Below are 15899 nucleotides of genomic sequence, written 5' to 3'. Positions count from 1 at the left end.
CCCAAGGTCGCAGGCTACCATTGGTAGTCCCACTTGTGAGTGTCCCGGCCAACCAGGAGCACCTCCGTCTTTGCCGAATTGAGTTGTAAATAGTTGTTTGCCATCCAGTCTGCAATGGGCAGAACATCGGCACAAACTTTTAGTTGGTCCAGAGCAGGGTTGTTTAAAAAGGTGAATACCAGCTGGGTATAATCCGCGTAAGATACCATATTGATATTGCACTCTTTAGCCAGGAGGGCCAGAGGGCGGACATACACGTTGAACAACGTGGGGCTCAAGTTGATGTGCTCCTCAGTGACCTTGCTCCAGTTCCTTCGTGGTAGGCGTGGAGAGGGTATGCGAGTGGTGACAGTGTTGAAAGAGAAGTGTACGCAGTGGTGGTCTGTCCAGAGGGGCTATGTGGTGTGGCTGAAGCGGATGTTGTTCCCTCCTGTGAAGATGGGGTTGAGGGTATGTCCTACCTTGTGGGTAGGGGTGGTGACGAGTTGTTTCAGTTCAATGTTGGTGAGGTTGTCAAAGAGGGAGTGGAGTTCAGGTAGCTGAGGTTGTTGAGGCGGAAGTTCAGGTCTCCGATGAGTATGTAGTCCATGGAGGTGATGGTGTGGGGTGCAATGAGGTCGGTAATGGTAGTGGTGAACGAGGCGCAAGGGGAGATGACTTGGCCTAACGGCTAGGGCGGTCGGCCTCGAATCTGGGGAACTGGGTTTGAGTCTCGGCAACAACGCTGAACATCCTGTGATTCTGGGCAAATCACTAAATCTCCCTGTGCCTAACAAAAATGAATGTGTCCTCATGTAACGCAACTGGTGCTATGTAAAGCGCTCTGATACCCGATTTGGGTCAAGTTTGCGCTATATAAAAACTTCATAAATTTTTTTTAAAGTCCTGGGGGGGTCAATGGAGTAAGATACGAGGCCCAGAAAGATTGGTCAAACTTGAATTGTGGGTTTGGATGGCCATTTGAGCCCGGGCCCGTCTGCTTTCTGTCTTTTTAGGATTTCCCGAACTTGGAGTTTATTCAACCATAGTTCATCCACTTGGTGTTTTTAGCGGCATATTTGATGGTGTATTTGAGACTTGGTAATATTCGGGAATTGGTGCTTGTTACTCAATCGTTCCCAAGTGTGCTATCCAATCTGCCTCGGAGATGGTTGCGTTGTGATGGCGGCAGCTGCCGTTGGCTACAAGATTGATTTCTGCCCAGAATTGTTTGTTATTGTTTGTTTTGCTCATGTGCAGGAGCTTTGTCCAGATGTTTGATTGGTGTGTTTTTTTAGCTGACCAGATTGTCTTCTTGTAATTTGTTACTTCATGTCTGGGCTATGCATTGACTCATTTTTCCAGTGTTTTTTAATCTCCCTGTTTAGGTTTAATTTTTTCTGTAGGAGCGATTTGGTTTATCAAGCTGCATCTTTTCTCAAAGCGTATGTGTGGTAAGCATGATTAAGCCATCTAATGTTGAAGATGCTTCCATTCCTTTCCAGGTGACACTTTTTAGATTTTATGTGCTGAGTGAGACCATTAGGTCGTTACTTCGTGGACCTCTTGATGGATAGATGGTGAGCTCGACAAGCTGGGGAAAGTGGTCACTCTTTAGTCTTGGTCTGATTTGAAAAGTGGTGATCGATTGGAACAGCTCTGTATCTACAAGTGTGTAGTCTAGAATGGTACTGGTGTAGTGTGAAACTCTAGTGATGGATGCAGGTTGGTCTTGGGGGAGGCGGCCATTAAGAGTAAGAATGTCTGTGTTCATTAGAGCTGCAATACATGTTTTACCTTGTTGTCTGTTGCTGTTTCCACCTGGGTTGAAGGATTATACGGCATGATTCGTGGCAAGGCATGTTAAAATCACCTGACAACATAATGCCAGCTTGGAAGAATGTGAAATGTAGTGATTTTAACAAGGATATTAGGGACTCTATTTTTCCTGCTTCTGAGAAGGATGAGAAAGATACATATTACAGATTAGGAATATATCTTTTTAAGTTTTACTTGGTTTTGCTGATTCTTGTGAAACTAAAAGGTTGACACATTGAACCCAGGTTTGGCCTAAATCGATCTGTTCTTGTTGCCAAAGTAGGTGAGATGCGATGAATATTGATTGACCTCTGGAGGTTCATCCCTATTTTTAGGTTTTGATCACTTACTGTTGGTATCCCTTGAAGCCTGTGATTCAAGTTGGGGACACGGCCATCGTTCCTGTAATAATATAATGTCAGTCTTGAAGGAAAGTAATGAAATCTGTGTCTCCGCCATACTGCTGAGTCTATTTACATTCCAAGAGCAAAGCATTAAATGGCTGTTTCTTGGAACCATGGGTTGGCATCATCATGGCGCACCCCACTCTGATGGTAATGAGATCTGTTTCATGTGACTTGGGGATCCAGGGGCAGCAGAATAGAAAATACTTGGATTTGGAAGGCTTTCCGGGGCGTATTCCACTGGCCCCATGGTTCTCCTAAGTACCCCGCTAGCAGGGGTAGAGTTGTTTTGCAGTTATTTTGGTTTTGGGCGAAGGGGGCCTGGATATCGCTCTGTCTCTGTGGTTTCTATTTCAATGCCCCATTTTGAAAAACAGTCCCTATGTAGCCATACTTCCATAGCGTTCTTTGGGTTACTCCTAGAGACCTCCATGACATCTATTCCAGATCGAGTTTAAACTCTATGCCTTCAATATGTTGGGTTCTCAGATGATTTAGGGTGTTGATTGTGCTGGCCAATTTCAGTATGGTTCTTCTGTTTAAAATGTCATGACATCTTCTGGACCTGTAGTGAGGGATCATCTCCAATTTTGCTTGTTCTTCCCAGTTTTGGTTATCGAGTTGTATATGAAGTGTATCACTGGGTCAGATCTTCACTCTTTGTCTTACTGTTGAATATTGCTGCCCTCGGGGTTGATCTGTGGTTGGTGGGAGATTGGATGTAGTTTGGGATCAGATGAAATTCTTGTATTTCTACAGTTATTATCTGGCTCAGTCATGGCAGACTAGTTGGTTTGGACTAGCTAAGGTCCTAGTGACACTTCTCAACAGGGTGGTAGCGCAGTTAGTACACGAAGACTAATGCCACTTCATGCAGAGAAGACGTACACACATGAACCTTCAACACCTTTTACTTGTGATGGCAGGTAGTTACTTTAGGGTGGATGTAGTTGCCCTGGATATCGAAAAGGCGTTCAACACCCTGAGATGGGAATATCTGTGGGAGTCCTTAAGGAAAATGGGACTCGGGAGAGAATGCATAAATTTGGTCAAGCTTCTCTACTGCCAGCCCAGCGCCCGGGTACGCAACGGTGGCCTAGCATCAGGAACCATACCCATTGCAAGGGGCACAAGACAGGGCTACCCATTATCCCTGCTCCTCTTTGCCCTGGCAGTGGAGCCATTGGCGATCCGGCTTAGGCGTGACATGAACAGATGGGGTATCACAGTGGATGGACGCACACACGTCGTATCCCTATATGCAGACGATGCACTCCTATATGTCCAGCAGCCAGAGGAGGCAAAACCAGCACTCCTAGAAGTGTTAACCACCTTCAGGACTGTGTCAGGCCTACACATAAACCACGGAAAATCAGTCATATTCCCATTGGCTGAATTGGGAAACACCGTAAACCTCCCGACGTGGAACTCAATTGGAAGAGGGACTGTTTTCACTACCGGAGCATACAGGTGACACACCAGAAGCCCAATATGCCCTGAACGTGGGGGCGGTGATTGCAGAGCTGAAGGAATCGGTTCGGTTCTGGAACAGAGTCCCCTTTTCAGTCATTGGCTAGGTAGCTATGGCCCAGGTGGTCATGCTGCCCTGATGTTTACACGCCATGCAGAACTCTTTTTTGCAAGATCCTGGCATCCACTTTCGTTACCCTGAATACCCTCCTAGTTTCATTCACTGTGGGCCGGGGGACGAAATAGAGTAAAATTAGAATTGCTGATGCTGGACACGGAGATGGGAGGGCTGGGACTCCCGGACTACAGACTCTATTAATAGGCGGGGCTGTTATGTGCAGACAGACTCAACTCCGAAAAAGCACTGCTGGCTGACCTGGGCAGTGGTGCTGACCAACTCATGATAGGCTTGAGGGCACCGAGGGACTACCTGCACATAGTCAGACTGGTAACAGAAGCTTGGGAGCAGGCGGTTACACAAGCTCCTGCCTCAGTGGTTGCAGAGATTCCTCCAAATTCAATTGGTTATGGATATTACCAAATGGAATGAGGGGGGAGGCGTGAAGGTGGGAGACCTGTTCATGAACGGGAACTTCTTAACCCTTGAAGAGGCAGGGGAGTGGTTTCATGTGCAGGTAGGGCACTTTTTACAGTACGCCAAAATAGCGCACACAGCCTGTGAGATTTGGTCCTCCTGCCCATATGAGCCAGAGGAGACTCATACATTAGTGCTACTATTAGACCCGGGGTCCACTGGAGGACTGATCTCGCGAATATCCAAAACCCTGAAAGAAGACCGCACAGTTGTGGTCTCCCCAATTAAAGACAGATGGGAATTGGACTTACCTTATCCCTTCACCGACGGTGAGTGGAGGAGAGCAATTACGCAGGTAGGCAAGGTGTCCAGCAATGCACATTTCAAACTTACCCTGTTCTATTATCTACATCGTACTTACTTAACACCACAAAGACTGACACGATTTAATGGCAATCGCTCTGCAGCATGTCCACGCTGCGCGACTGGCCCTGCCACATTTATACACATGACATGGACATGTGACAGACTGCAGTCATACTGGCAGCAAGTAATACAGGTACTCCGGGTGGTCATGAGCATACACATCGAGAAGGCGTTTAAACAATGCCTCCTGGGTGTGCTCCCGACACCGAAAAAGGGGGCACACATTCGACAAAGGTTCGCCGTCTTGGGTCTAATACTGGCCAAGCACCACATCGCAATACATTGGGCATGCGGACCACCTAGGCTCAGCAGATGTGAGGCAGATGTAAGGGAGTGAGGAGTAGCTGAAAAATGTCACCTTCGAGCAGTGCGCACAGATGAGAATGGGGATCGCGACCTGTATGAATGGGGTTACATGCTTGAGAGAATTCACACCTTGAGAACCAAGGTAATAACGAGGGGAACACATCGTTGACACACAGCAGTGCAAGTAACCCATCAATCCAGGAGACTGATAGCACCCCACTGACACCTCCACCTACAGGCATGGAGCACACCACAGACTAGCGTGATGCATTGCTCTCATGCTCCCAGCATGATTCCCACTATGGAGTGATGAGAATCCCATGCTAGATTATTACTAGTTGCCCCTAGAGAGAGGAGTTATAGCCACCATTGCCGCCATGGCTCTACTGGTTCACACAGTTCACTGTTTTTCAATTGTATTAAAGAAAATAATTGCTACACAGGGCTGTCATGGGGAAGAAAGCCCCATGTACCACAGGTAAACGGCCACGAATTTGTGTATTCAGTCAGCATCATAAATTCATATGACAGGCCTGTACCATAATAACTGTACATTGAAGCAATACAAACAGGTTTCATTCATCTGAAGATACAAGAGGTCTTCAGACCTGACTATTATCTTCTCTTTGGTGGAAAGCATGCCATGGTTTTTTGTGACCTTCTACAGTTGACTCCTGCAAAATCCAACCAGTTTTTAACAAACTGCTTCATAAAGAAACTAAAAAGTCCTTGTGCCTGCATCAGTGGGTGAAAAGATAAGGAGTCCTCCACCCTCAACCTGGCAATCTTACTGCTGAAGAGGACTCTTGCCACAACTCCAGTGTCTGGGGAGAGCCACTGAGGGTCCATCCACCACAGCTGGGGAAGTACACACCCCATAATCCCCTGCTGCCAATGCAGCTGCAACTAATCAGTGGTGGTACATAAGGTCCTAAACAGTCCCACGTGTGTGGGCCTCACCTGGACCAAAGCCACATTGTATGTGCTTACTATCATGCCCATTAGCAAAATCATGGTAAAGCGCAAGTTTACCGGGGATAGACTGCAGGTGGATGCTAAAGCTAAGCAAGTTGGTGGTACAGTTACAGCTCTCGAATTCTTGGAAACAAATTCAACTTAGCAGAGGAACATCTCTCTCTCAGTTTGGGAGAAGCTTTTAGCCCTTCCTTCTCTCCTGCTATGAATGAGCTGGACCATCATCTGGTAGCAGAATAGGACGGTTCTTCTGAGTCCGTGCTATGAGATCAACGGTCTAATATGCTGGTTTTCCAAGCACCTGCTTATGGCAGGGTCTGTCATATTTTTCCTTTAAGTTACTTTGTTAATGGTTCCCCCGTTAGTGGCCCCCTAGTCAAAACAAAATGCAACATCAAACATAGGACTCCAACAAAATCTGGCAGAGTACAAGGGGGACTTTCCAAGCCATCAGAGTCTACTATGCTAGAGGCTGCTGCAACTTGTTCAACAGTGACTTCCACCCCTGACACTGCTGTTGCTGGTGCCATTATCAATTGAGCCGGGCTGTTGGATCTCATAAAAACTACAGTGGCCGACTGTATTTCTCCTTTAATGGTCCAATTACAGAATTTGGAGGATGCTATTGCTCAGCAATCCCTATCTCAGATCAAGTATGTTGCTCAGCCAACTTCTCTACAGATATATGCAAATTACTTAGCCAGGTCCTCATCTTTGAGCATCGCTCCCACCCCTGGACATATAACCATGTGAGGAGCTTCATCTGCTACTGATGCTCAGCCCTCTTCTGTGATTGATGTGGGGGTCTTGCCAACAGGCATCACCATTACCGGGTACATCATCGATCTGAGGCTTGGGTTGATTCTCAACCAAGTGGAGTTGTTTATGATATTGATTAATTTCCTACCAAGTCCTGTCTTAATCTAGCTCCCGCCTGTATGTAGCCGTGCTAACTGGCATGCCGCATTTGCAATCCATGAAGAAGGAACATATTTCTGAACTTATAAACAAAGTTTGTCTCTGTCTGCCTTGCAACTCTGATTTTAAACTGAATGTGATTAATTACATTTTGCCTGTTACAGGGGTTGGTCCGGCAAGAAAACAACTAAACAGGGACTGTATTGTAATTGCCTAGCGCATTGTCTAATATAATTTGGTGCTACAAAGAATTCGCTGGGTGGTACAATCAATATTGTCCTGCTGGGATATTTTTATCAGCACTTACAACCTGTGAGGCGGTGGGGACGAAACCCATGTTGTCTAGACCTGTTAAGTTGCTCACTCCTGCTGTTACCACCTCTAATCGCTTCCTCCCCCTCTGTACGATTTTTTAAATGTTGATTGACGCCCCAACTTAACTGGGGATTCCTTGGACCCCAGGGCCGCTGAGCTTGGGTTTAAGGAGGTCAACTATAATTGCACTTTGCAGTCATTGTGCTTTTAAAAATTGATGCTGCTACTGACCTGGAAAACTTGATGTTGTCATTTTAAAAACGATCGCTTACCTGCACACACCCATCACGCAACCCCCGGAATCCCGGTGGGACAACCTAGGCCGCCATATTGCTCAGGGAGCGCTGTAGTTGTCGGGGGCATTTCGGCATAAATCATGCACGCTACGCGGATGTGCCGCTGGAGCGCCGAAGGCACATCTAAGGCAAGCCTGTCTTCGCCCGTCAGCGTCCCAGAAGCGGCCAGTGCCAGCCATGCTGCCCATTTTTCATCTGATTTGCCTACTGTATGCAGATCCTGGAGCCGTGCGGAAATGGTGTCAATTGATGCATCCTTGAGTAAGTGGGGCCATGAACGGGCGGTTCTGGAGAATATTTCTAGTACTTGTCCGACATGTAACAACCATTTCAATCACACCTTGGGTTCTATTTCTCTACCGAGATATGACCCTTTTGCCCCATTGAACACACTAGAAAGCTGCCTTGATTAACGCACGGTCCATGGTCAAACATGCTCCTAACATCTTTGAGTTGCTGGTGGATAGTCAGTTAGATCTGCAATTCATTTCAGAGACATGGCTTAACGAGTTCTTGGCTCCTGTTTTTGCCATGGCTATCACTGCGGGGTATAAAATTGCCAGGGTTGACCATAAAACATGGATGGGGAAGCTTTGGACTTCTCCCTCACCATCTCTCCGCACTTTTTATTGGGGGCCATGCTGCTATATCGCCCTCCCGGGCCCTCTAGCTCCTTCCTGAAAGCCTTTGATGAAGCCATTGTGCCTAGAGCCCTGCATTACTCCAATAATTTACTTCTCAGGGACTTAAACATCCATTTGGACTGCGGGGAGGCTCCTGAAACAAGAGCTCTGAATGATTCTTTGGATCTCGCCCATCTGACTCAATGGATTAATCCTCCATCACACAGTGGGGGCATACCTTAGATGTGGGCTGCTCTAACTTTCCCTTAGTTGTACAGGATCCTCTCCCTGTTCCCTGGACTGATCATTTCCTAATTCAATTTTCATGGACCATCAAGCCATCCTATCCGCCTACGAGGATTTCGGAGGTCAGACCTCCCCCTCGCATTGAGCCTGTTGCCCTGGGCAGAGTCCTGACAGATACCCGCCCTGGTGTTTCTGGGGGTCTGTCGGAAGCTGTAGGGGGCTTCAATAACTGGATTTCAAGAGCAGTGGAACATTTTTCCACACCTCTGGTCCATAAAAGAGCGAGAAACTCCACGTCCCAACCCTGGTTTTGCAACGAACTAAAAGAACTTAAAAAATCATGCAAAAAGCTTGAACGTTGTTGGAGACAAGCCTACTGTCCGCTGGCCAAAATAGCTCTTAGGAAGGCTCAGAACAGCTACTACTCCACGGTCAAGAAAGCCAAAGGCCACTTTTATGCAGAGCGCATTGCCCAATCTTAAAATGATTCAAAGGAAATCTTTGCAATCGTCCAAAGTTTCCTGAAACCATGTGCAGAACAGATGATCGCACCTGCTTCTAACTCTTGCTGCGAGCAGCTATCTGGCTTTTTTATTGATAAAATTGAAACCATCCAGGATAGCTTTGGGACTGCTCTCCAGGTGCCGGCGGTTTACCCGCTTCAGACAGCCTCAGATCCAGATCTAGCCTACTCCCATTCCGCTGCCAGGTACTCTGACCAATCTTAAATCTATTAAATCAGGTTCTCCAGCGTATCCCTGCCAAGCCAGGTTGCTGGCTGGTGTGGCGGAGATAGTCAATCCTGAAGTAAACAATATTGCCAACCTGTCACTCCAAACCTCTATGGTTCCATCTGAGTGGAAACAGGCAAAACTCCTCCCCCTGCTAAAAAAACCTTCTTTAAACCCCGCTACCCTGGCTAGCTACCGACTGATCTCACTTCTCCCGGCTGTTGCGAAGGTGTGTGAGAAGGCCGCCCACAAGCAGCTCTGTGAGTTTGTTGAGACTTCTGGCACCCTCCACCCAGCCCAATCGGGCTTCAGGGCCTCACACAGTACTGAGACGGCCCTGGTTGAGATGGCGGAGGCTATTAGAGAATGCCTTGATTCAGGAGGCAGAGCAGCTCTGGTGCTATTAGACCTCTCTGCCGCGTTTGACACAGTGTCGCACCGCCAACTTCTGGCCCGGTTGTCTAACATCAGCATCCATGGTATGGTGTGAAGTGGATTGAATCCTTTCTGATGAATAGAACACAGCAAGTATGGCTGCCTCCATTCTCCTCTACACCGAGAAGTCTGACCATGGGTGTTCTTCAGGGCTCAACTCTGGTCCTCTCCTTTTTAATGTTTACATGACGCCGCTTATCTATCTGGCAGAGGAGCTGGGTGCTAAGAGCATAGCTTATGCCGATGATACCTAGCTCCTATTCACGTGGAAGAAAAATGATTTATCCCCGATGCTGCCAAAAATTGCCTTGCGAAAGTTTTTAAATGGTTAGCGCAGGCCCAACTTAAATACAACAAGGAGAAATCTGAGGTGCTCCTCTATGGGTCCTTTCCTCCGCATTTTAGAGAGGACCTTTGGCCCGTGGGTTACCCCATGCCTAAGTCAATGGGGAGCCCGGTAAAAACATGGGTGTCTGGTTCAGTGAGGACCTCAGATTTTTACCGCAGATTAATAAATTAGCCGGAGTGTGCTTCGGCACACTGAAACTCCTAAAGAGATTTCTGCCCCTACTGCCCAAAGCAGCTAAAGAAATGATTAACCGCGCACTCATTCTTTCACGTTTAGACTACGCCAATGCTCTTTATATCGGTCTTCCTGTATACCAGCTAAAAAAGCTACAGATCGTCCAGAACGCGACCGCTAGAGCACTACTGGGTATTCCTGGTAGGCATAGCACTAAGCAGATTCTACGTGATTTGCACTGGCTCCCGGTAGACCAGCGTGTTTTGTTCAAGGCTCTTACACTGGCCCACGGCGCTCTTTACAAAGCGGGGCCTTTGTATCTCAGGAGACGCTTTGAATTCTATGTGCCTCCCAAACATCTCCACTCCACGGGGCAATGCCTCGCTGTTATACCCAGGTACCGCCTTGTTAGAACAGGAGGTAGCTCCCTCTGTGTCAGAGCAGCCAAGGCCTGGAATGCCCTACCCTTTGAGCTTCGGAACATCGGTGACCTCAGGCTGTTCAAAAAGCAGCTAAAAACCTTGCTTTTCAAGTAACCACCTAGCCCCGGTCTGCGCCCCTCTGTCTCCTTCATTTGGCTTCCACGCCGGGACACTTCCGAGTATCCGTGCGCGTTATAAATGGAGTCTAACATAACATAACATAGGAACTTTAAAATATTGCCTCTAAGTTAAGTCTGACTGCTTTTTGGGCCAAGCTACCCAGAGTTAAGCCCAGTTTACTTTAGTGACTTTTTGTGGCTCAACCTGCAAGGGATTGTGGTTTTTGCTTGACCAGGGATCACATCCCAATAAACCTAAAACTTAATTTCTCACACTGCTACCATCATTAATCATTTTTTTTTCCTCTTCGTGCTAGGGCTTCCCTTAGATGATGCTGCAAGGTCAAGCGTTTTACTCACCTTTGAGTGCGCTGCTATGCTGTTACCAACAGAGTTTAACCTTGGCCTCGTGGCCTCTTATCCTGGGGTTCAAAGATCACAACCTTCACAGAATTTTAGACCACACTAAGGAATACTATCAGAAATAGATGAATTTGCTTCTAGGCTATTGAGGTGTTGTGTGTCATTTCTAGGCATTATAGCCCTCACCAATTATCAGCTAATATCATATTCCTGGTGACTATAATATCGACCTAGCACCAAAGGTAATTGTGTTCTGTAATCAGCAAACCCACCAGGTAAGAACACTTCTGGACTGATTATTTTTCAAGCAGGGATTAGGGTTTATGCCCAATGTGACAATCTTATTTCTTTTATTGGAACCCACTTCTCTTGAAGAAGACTGCTGCTGTCAATGACCCGACAGGGGAGCCTTTTTAAATGTTAGCGCCAATTGTCTGAGGTATAAGCAAATCCCTCCATAAGCCACTTTGCACTGTACCGATTTAGAATGTGGAGCACCAGTGAGAATGCCTCCCAGTGAGAAAGATAAAACCATAGACAAAGAAACTCCTTGACAATACAGAAGTGACTTGACAGCTGAATGGCAGTAAGAAATCAGGAAGTACAGAAGCATAACTACTGACACATGTCTAGAGCTCCAGAAAAGCACTGGAAATCTGGATCACGGTGAGGAAACTGTCACGTACAGGCCTGCAACTGTATTGTAATGCATGGATAAATAGTTCCCAGGCAATTTATGTAGTGTTGTAATGGAAATAATTGAAATTAAGCTATCTATTAGCAAGCTCCTTCTTGTTGATTTGGGAATTAGAATGATTAAGGATTAAAAATGTCTATCTTGGATGCAGACTGGAAGATTCTGGAAATTTCTAGAAGACATATGAGGATGACCTTGAAAAGACTGTAAATTTCCCTTGGTGGTTTAAATAGATCTTCTTTCAAAAGGTCTTCTTGTGGACTTCTTGACACACCTTTTAAGCCGGAGGACAGATTTCTGTGACTTACACCTTGTCAGCGAGTGAGGCCACCAGAGTTTCCTGATGCTCTTTCATTGCAGCTCAAGCAGCTGGTCTTCAATTGCTTTGGATGCTTGGAGAGCCGTGATAGTCTACATTAATCCTGCATCGGAATTCAGGCAGTCCCATTCACTCTATGTTAATTTTTGAGTAGCAAGCCTCAACTGTGTATAGATTCAGAGCAGCTATTTCATTGACCTATGATGGTGAAACTACCAAGTACTCTAACTGTCGAGAGATGCTTCTCTAGGGTCACATTAGTCCCCAGGGTTGATTTGCAAAGACCTTTCCTACAGCAGATCTGGAGAGCAGCATTTGATGTATCCACCACATTTATCAATGATTACTTATTGGACGTTCATGCTGTAACACTAGGCTGCTCTACTTTTCTCATAAGTTTTGTCTTTTTAGACCTAGCCTTGCTTATCATGACCTAAGCAAAATCATGCATGTTCTGGTAACAGTGGGTTGAAATTTATTGAAGAAGCATATGCCTACTTCTAATAAGTTAGACATTGGGATACATGTCTTAGAAGTTGGACTTACCTCCGTTGCACAAATATTAATTTGATTAAGACTGAACTGTTGTAAGTACATTACTTGTAAAGTAAAACATTCTACAGGTAGTCAAAACTTTACTAACCTAAAACCAATGCTATGATGGAAAGTCCAGAAAGTGAGACTCCAGAAAGAGACCGGAAAACTGCATGCATGGGGTAATTGATAGAAGCTGTGGCCGCTATCCCGAACACCAATGTGGTCACCAAGGACACCAGGAGCATTGTTCGTCTGCCATATCTGTGTAGAAACACATGAAAAGAAGTAGTCTGTAACAAGTGGCATAGTTCCACAGCGGCACTTCCCTTGACTTTCTCGTAGATGAGGATGGAGGGGGAAGTGAGGACACAGCAAATTCATATGTTAATAGAACTACTGCCATTGCAATCAGTCAATAATGCAGGCTATTTATTTAGCAATTTAGGTATAAGGGGACTCGTTTACAAGAGGCCTGCATCGCCAGAGTCAATTTTTGATGCTTCAGTGGCAGAGGCCTCTTAATCATACCCATGATGCGACGCAAAGTCCACTGCTTTTCTTTGACTGACCTCATAGATTTGGAGTAAGGGAAGGCAGCGCAAAGTGCTGCATTGCCCTACTCTGTATCAAGGAGGCATTCCATGGGTATTGCTGTGGGTGTTCCTATGCAACACCCATGAATAACGCTGCCTCGTGAATTACAGAATCGCATACACCTGGAGCTGCCCCAAAACCATATGCTCCCCAGAGCAGGTGTAATGGGGAGAAATGTTTTCATTTGTCCTCGTTGTTTCTTCTTTTCACATGTGCTGCATTCTGCAATTTAAAAATACAGAGGAAAATGCCTCTCATGATTGTTTTTATACAGGAAGGTGTCCCCTCCTGAATAATATTAATCATGCCAACAACACAGGGTACCTTCGTTAGAGCTCAGCTGCAAATTGTGCACTGGTGCTGGCTACATGAACAGGAATGTATCATATCCTGTAAATATGGTGTATTCAGGTCCTATGGAATAGGCATAGGGGAGCGCAGCAAAAAGACTTGCGGGGCTTTCCTACTCCAATCCTTTGTAAATGAGTGCCTAGATATTTTTTGAAGTGTTACGCATACAAATGATGGACGGAATGCTGAATGAATCATACATTCACACTCAGTCAAAAGATTTAGGCTAAATCCATCATTCTTTTGCTCACCATGCTACCACCGTCTAGACGTAGCGATATGCAAATCAGTCTTGACCCTGTTCCTCATGGGAACAGTTTAGCCCAAACAGCAAAGCCCGGTCCTCCCTGGACCAGAAAAAAGCATCCTGGAATAGGTTTCGGAGTGTTATCCCTCATCATCCAGGCTAGCTTGAATCTAGCACTGATATCCAGGTATTGCCCACTATTTTCAAACTCTGCCGTAGAAAATTAAAAGAAAGCTTTGCACAAGAAGTCATTTTAGATTCCCATGACCTGTTATTTCAAAAGGAAGAAAGAACAGCTTTTTGTCTGCAGTAACACGTACGCCACCGAAAAACACATACAATCTAAGGAGAATAGAGGCATCCAAACACATTAATGATTACAATGCAGTCTTTCTGAAAATGTGGAATGAAAATATGGACATGCAATTTGTTGCAGACTTTATTGTTGTTGCTTGATATGTCACTCCATATTTTACAACATTGGAGAAGACTGAGATGAAAGAGATGTGGCAAGAGATTAGCGCAGAAAAAGTCTTACAAAAAAGTTGTACAGCTTCAGTTTAAAAATATTGTCGCATAGGGACATTAGTTGTTTTGAATGCTCAGACAAGTTGAGCTTGGCAAGTTTAAATTCTAAGTCAAGGGGAATAGTTTGGGTAAGTTTAGGACTTGCAAGTACACAACATAGTATTAAAGTGTTTTACAGAAATTCAGTATCTAGCAGATTTTGATCATGAAAGTTCAGACAGTAAAAACAAGTATACTGAATGCATACTACCCAAGAAGAAGTTTGCACTTGGAAAACATGTGCCTATATGACATTTTTCAGAAATACAGGTACAGAAGCAATGTAGAAGAACATATAGTAGAAGGAACATTTGCTGTTCTTGTCTATGGTGGTTGTTTAGCAAATATGCAAAGGGAAATTTCATTAACCACAGGAAATGTAGCTGCCAATCTCAAGAGAAAGGAGAGTTTTTGCATTTTGCTCTTCTTCAACTTTTCAAACCTTGGCATGCAGAATTTGAAATACTTAATGGGTATGATTGCTATGGGGATTCATTTAATGATTTTAAAAGACAGTATTCAGTGTTTAGTCTTTCAAAATGATATGCAAATGCTAAGTGATGAGACTCCACAAGAGTCAGGATCCTCTTGGAGCAGGTATTATTCAAAATAAAGCTGCAAGCTTAACAAACGAGGTGGAAACTGCAGTTGAACAAGTTTGACAGGAAACCGAAGATCTGGAACAGTCAGCTGCACAACTCAACAATGAACAGAAAGACATTTATATGGAAGTAAAGGAGACAGAGATAGCAATTGCTCTTCCTTTACATCCAATTTTATTATATATTTGTGGCCAAGCTGGAACTTGGAAAAGCTTTTTAATTAAAGTGCTGACCGCTTACCTAAAGAGGGTAACACAATCAAATTTGTCGTGTGTAGTGACAGCCCCAACAGGATTAGCTGCACACAAATTTCAAAGGAATTACTCTACATCGACTACTAACGTTACCTATGGAACATGATAATAAACTGGGACACCAGAAGTTATCTGGTGAAGCATGTCATGAGGTGGAAAGAGTTTTGAAGATAAAAAAGCTTTAAATCATTGATGAGGTAAGCATTGTCTCAATGCTTGCTTACATTCACTTATGAATGCAACACATTTTAGGAGCTCTTTAGGATGTTCTTTTCAGCGGAAAGCATTTAATTGTGTATAGTGACCTCCTGCAGCTAACCCCTGTGAAAGGAGCACCTGTTTTCAAGACCCTTTTATATGAACAAACATATAATGCTTTAGGAGGGACTAGAAATGAAAACATATGGCTGAATTTCAAATACAATGAACTGTTGAAAAATATGTGTCAAGTGTCTGATGAGGTATATGGAAAAATTATGAGGGACATCAGAGTTGGGGTTCTGACCCAGGAAGATATGATTACCTTACAAAGTTGACTGATCTAAAAAACGAATCTCCTGCAACCAGACACCAGCAAAGCGCATGTTCAGTTTGATTGAAGTTGGAAAATGAATACTCTGTTTAATGCCTATACTACAAGAGTGCAGCAATGTCAATGAAGAATTGCTTAAAAAAAAGGAAATCTTTGAACTAACTATCAGCAAAATGGAGTAACAATACTGCTGACTGAGAAATAGGAAGCGAAATTGGATTCTTTGGAAAAAGCTGTATCTAGAACTGCTGTAGGGTTTCAGCTGGAAAATAAAAATTGTATCAACTGCTATGCT

The 15899-nt window shown here is 44.9% G+C and overlaps 1 protein-coding gene across 1 annotated transcript in view; it reads right to left on the bottom strand.

Moving 5' to 3' along the window:
* LOC146813685 (solute carrier family 22 member 7-like) overlaps window positions 1–15899 on the bottom strand; it is a 172534-nt gene that overhangs the window by 140437 nt on the left and 16198 nt on the right. Inside the window, exon 3 of the mRNA XM_085609487.1 lies at window positions 12564–12718. Coding sequence (XP_085465613.1) covers window positions 12564–12718 — 155 coding nt within the window. The remainder of the gene's footprint in view (window positions 1–12563; window positions 12719–15899) is intronic.

This window comes from Triturus cristatus, chromosome 6 (genome assembly GCF_964204655.1).
Source record: "Triturus cristatus chromosome 6, aTriCri1.1, whole genome shotgun sequence".
NCBI classification, from domain to species: domain Eukaryota; kingdom Metazoa; phylum Chordata; class Amphibia; order Caudata; family Salamandridae; genus Triturus; species Triturus cristatus.
Note: the sequence above shows the minus strand (reverse complement) of the source record. Positions and strands in the feature narration are given on the sequence as shown.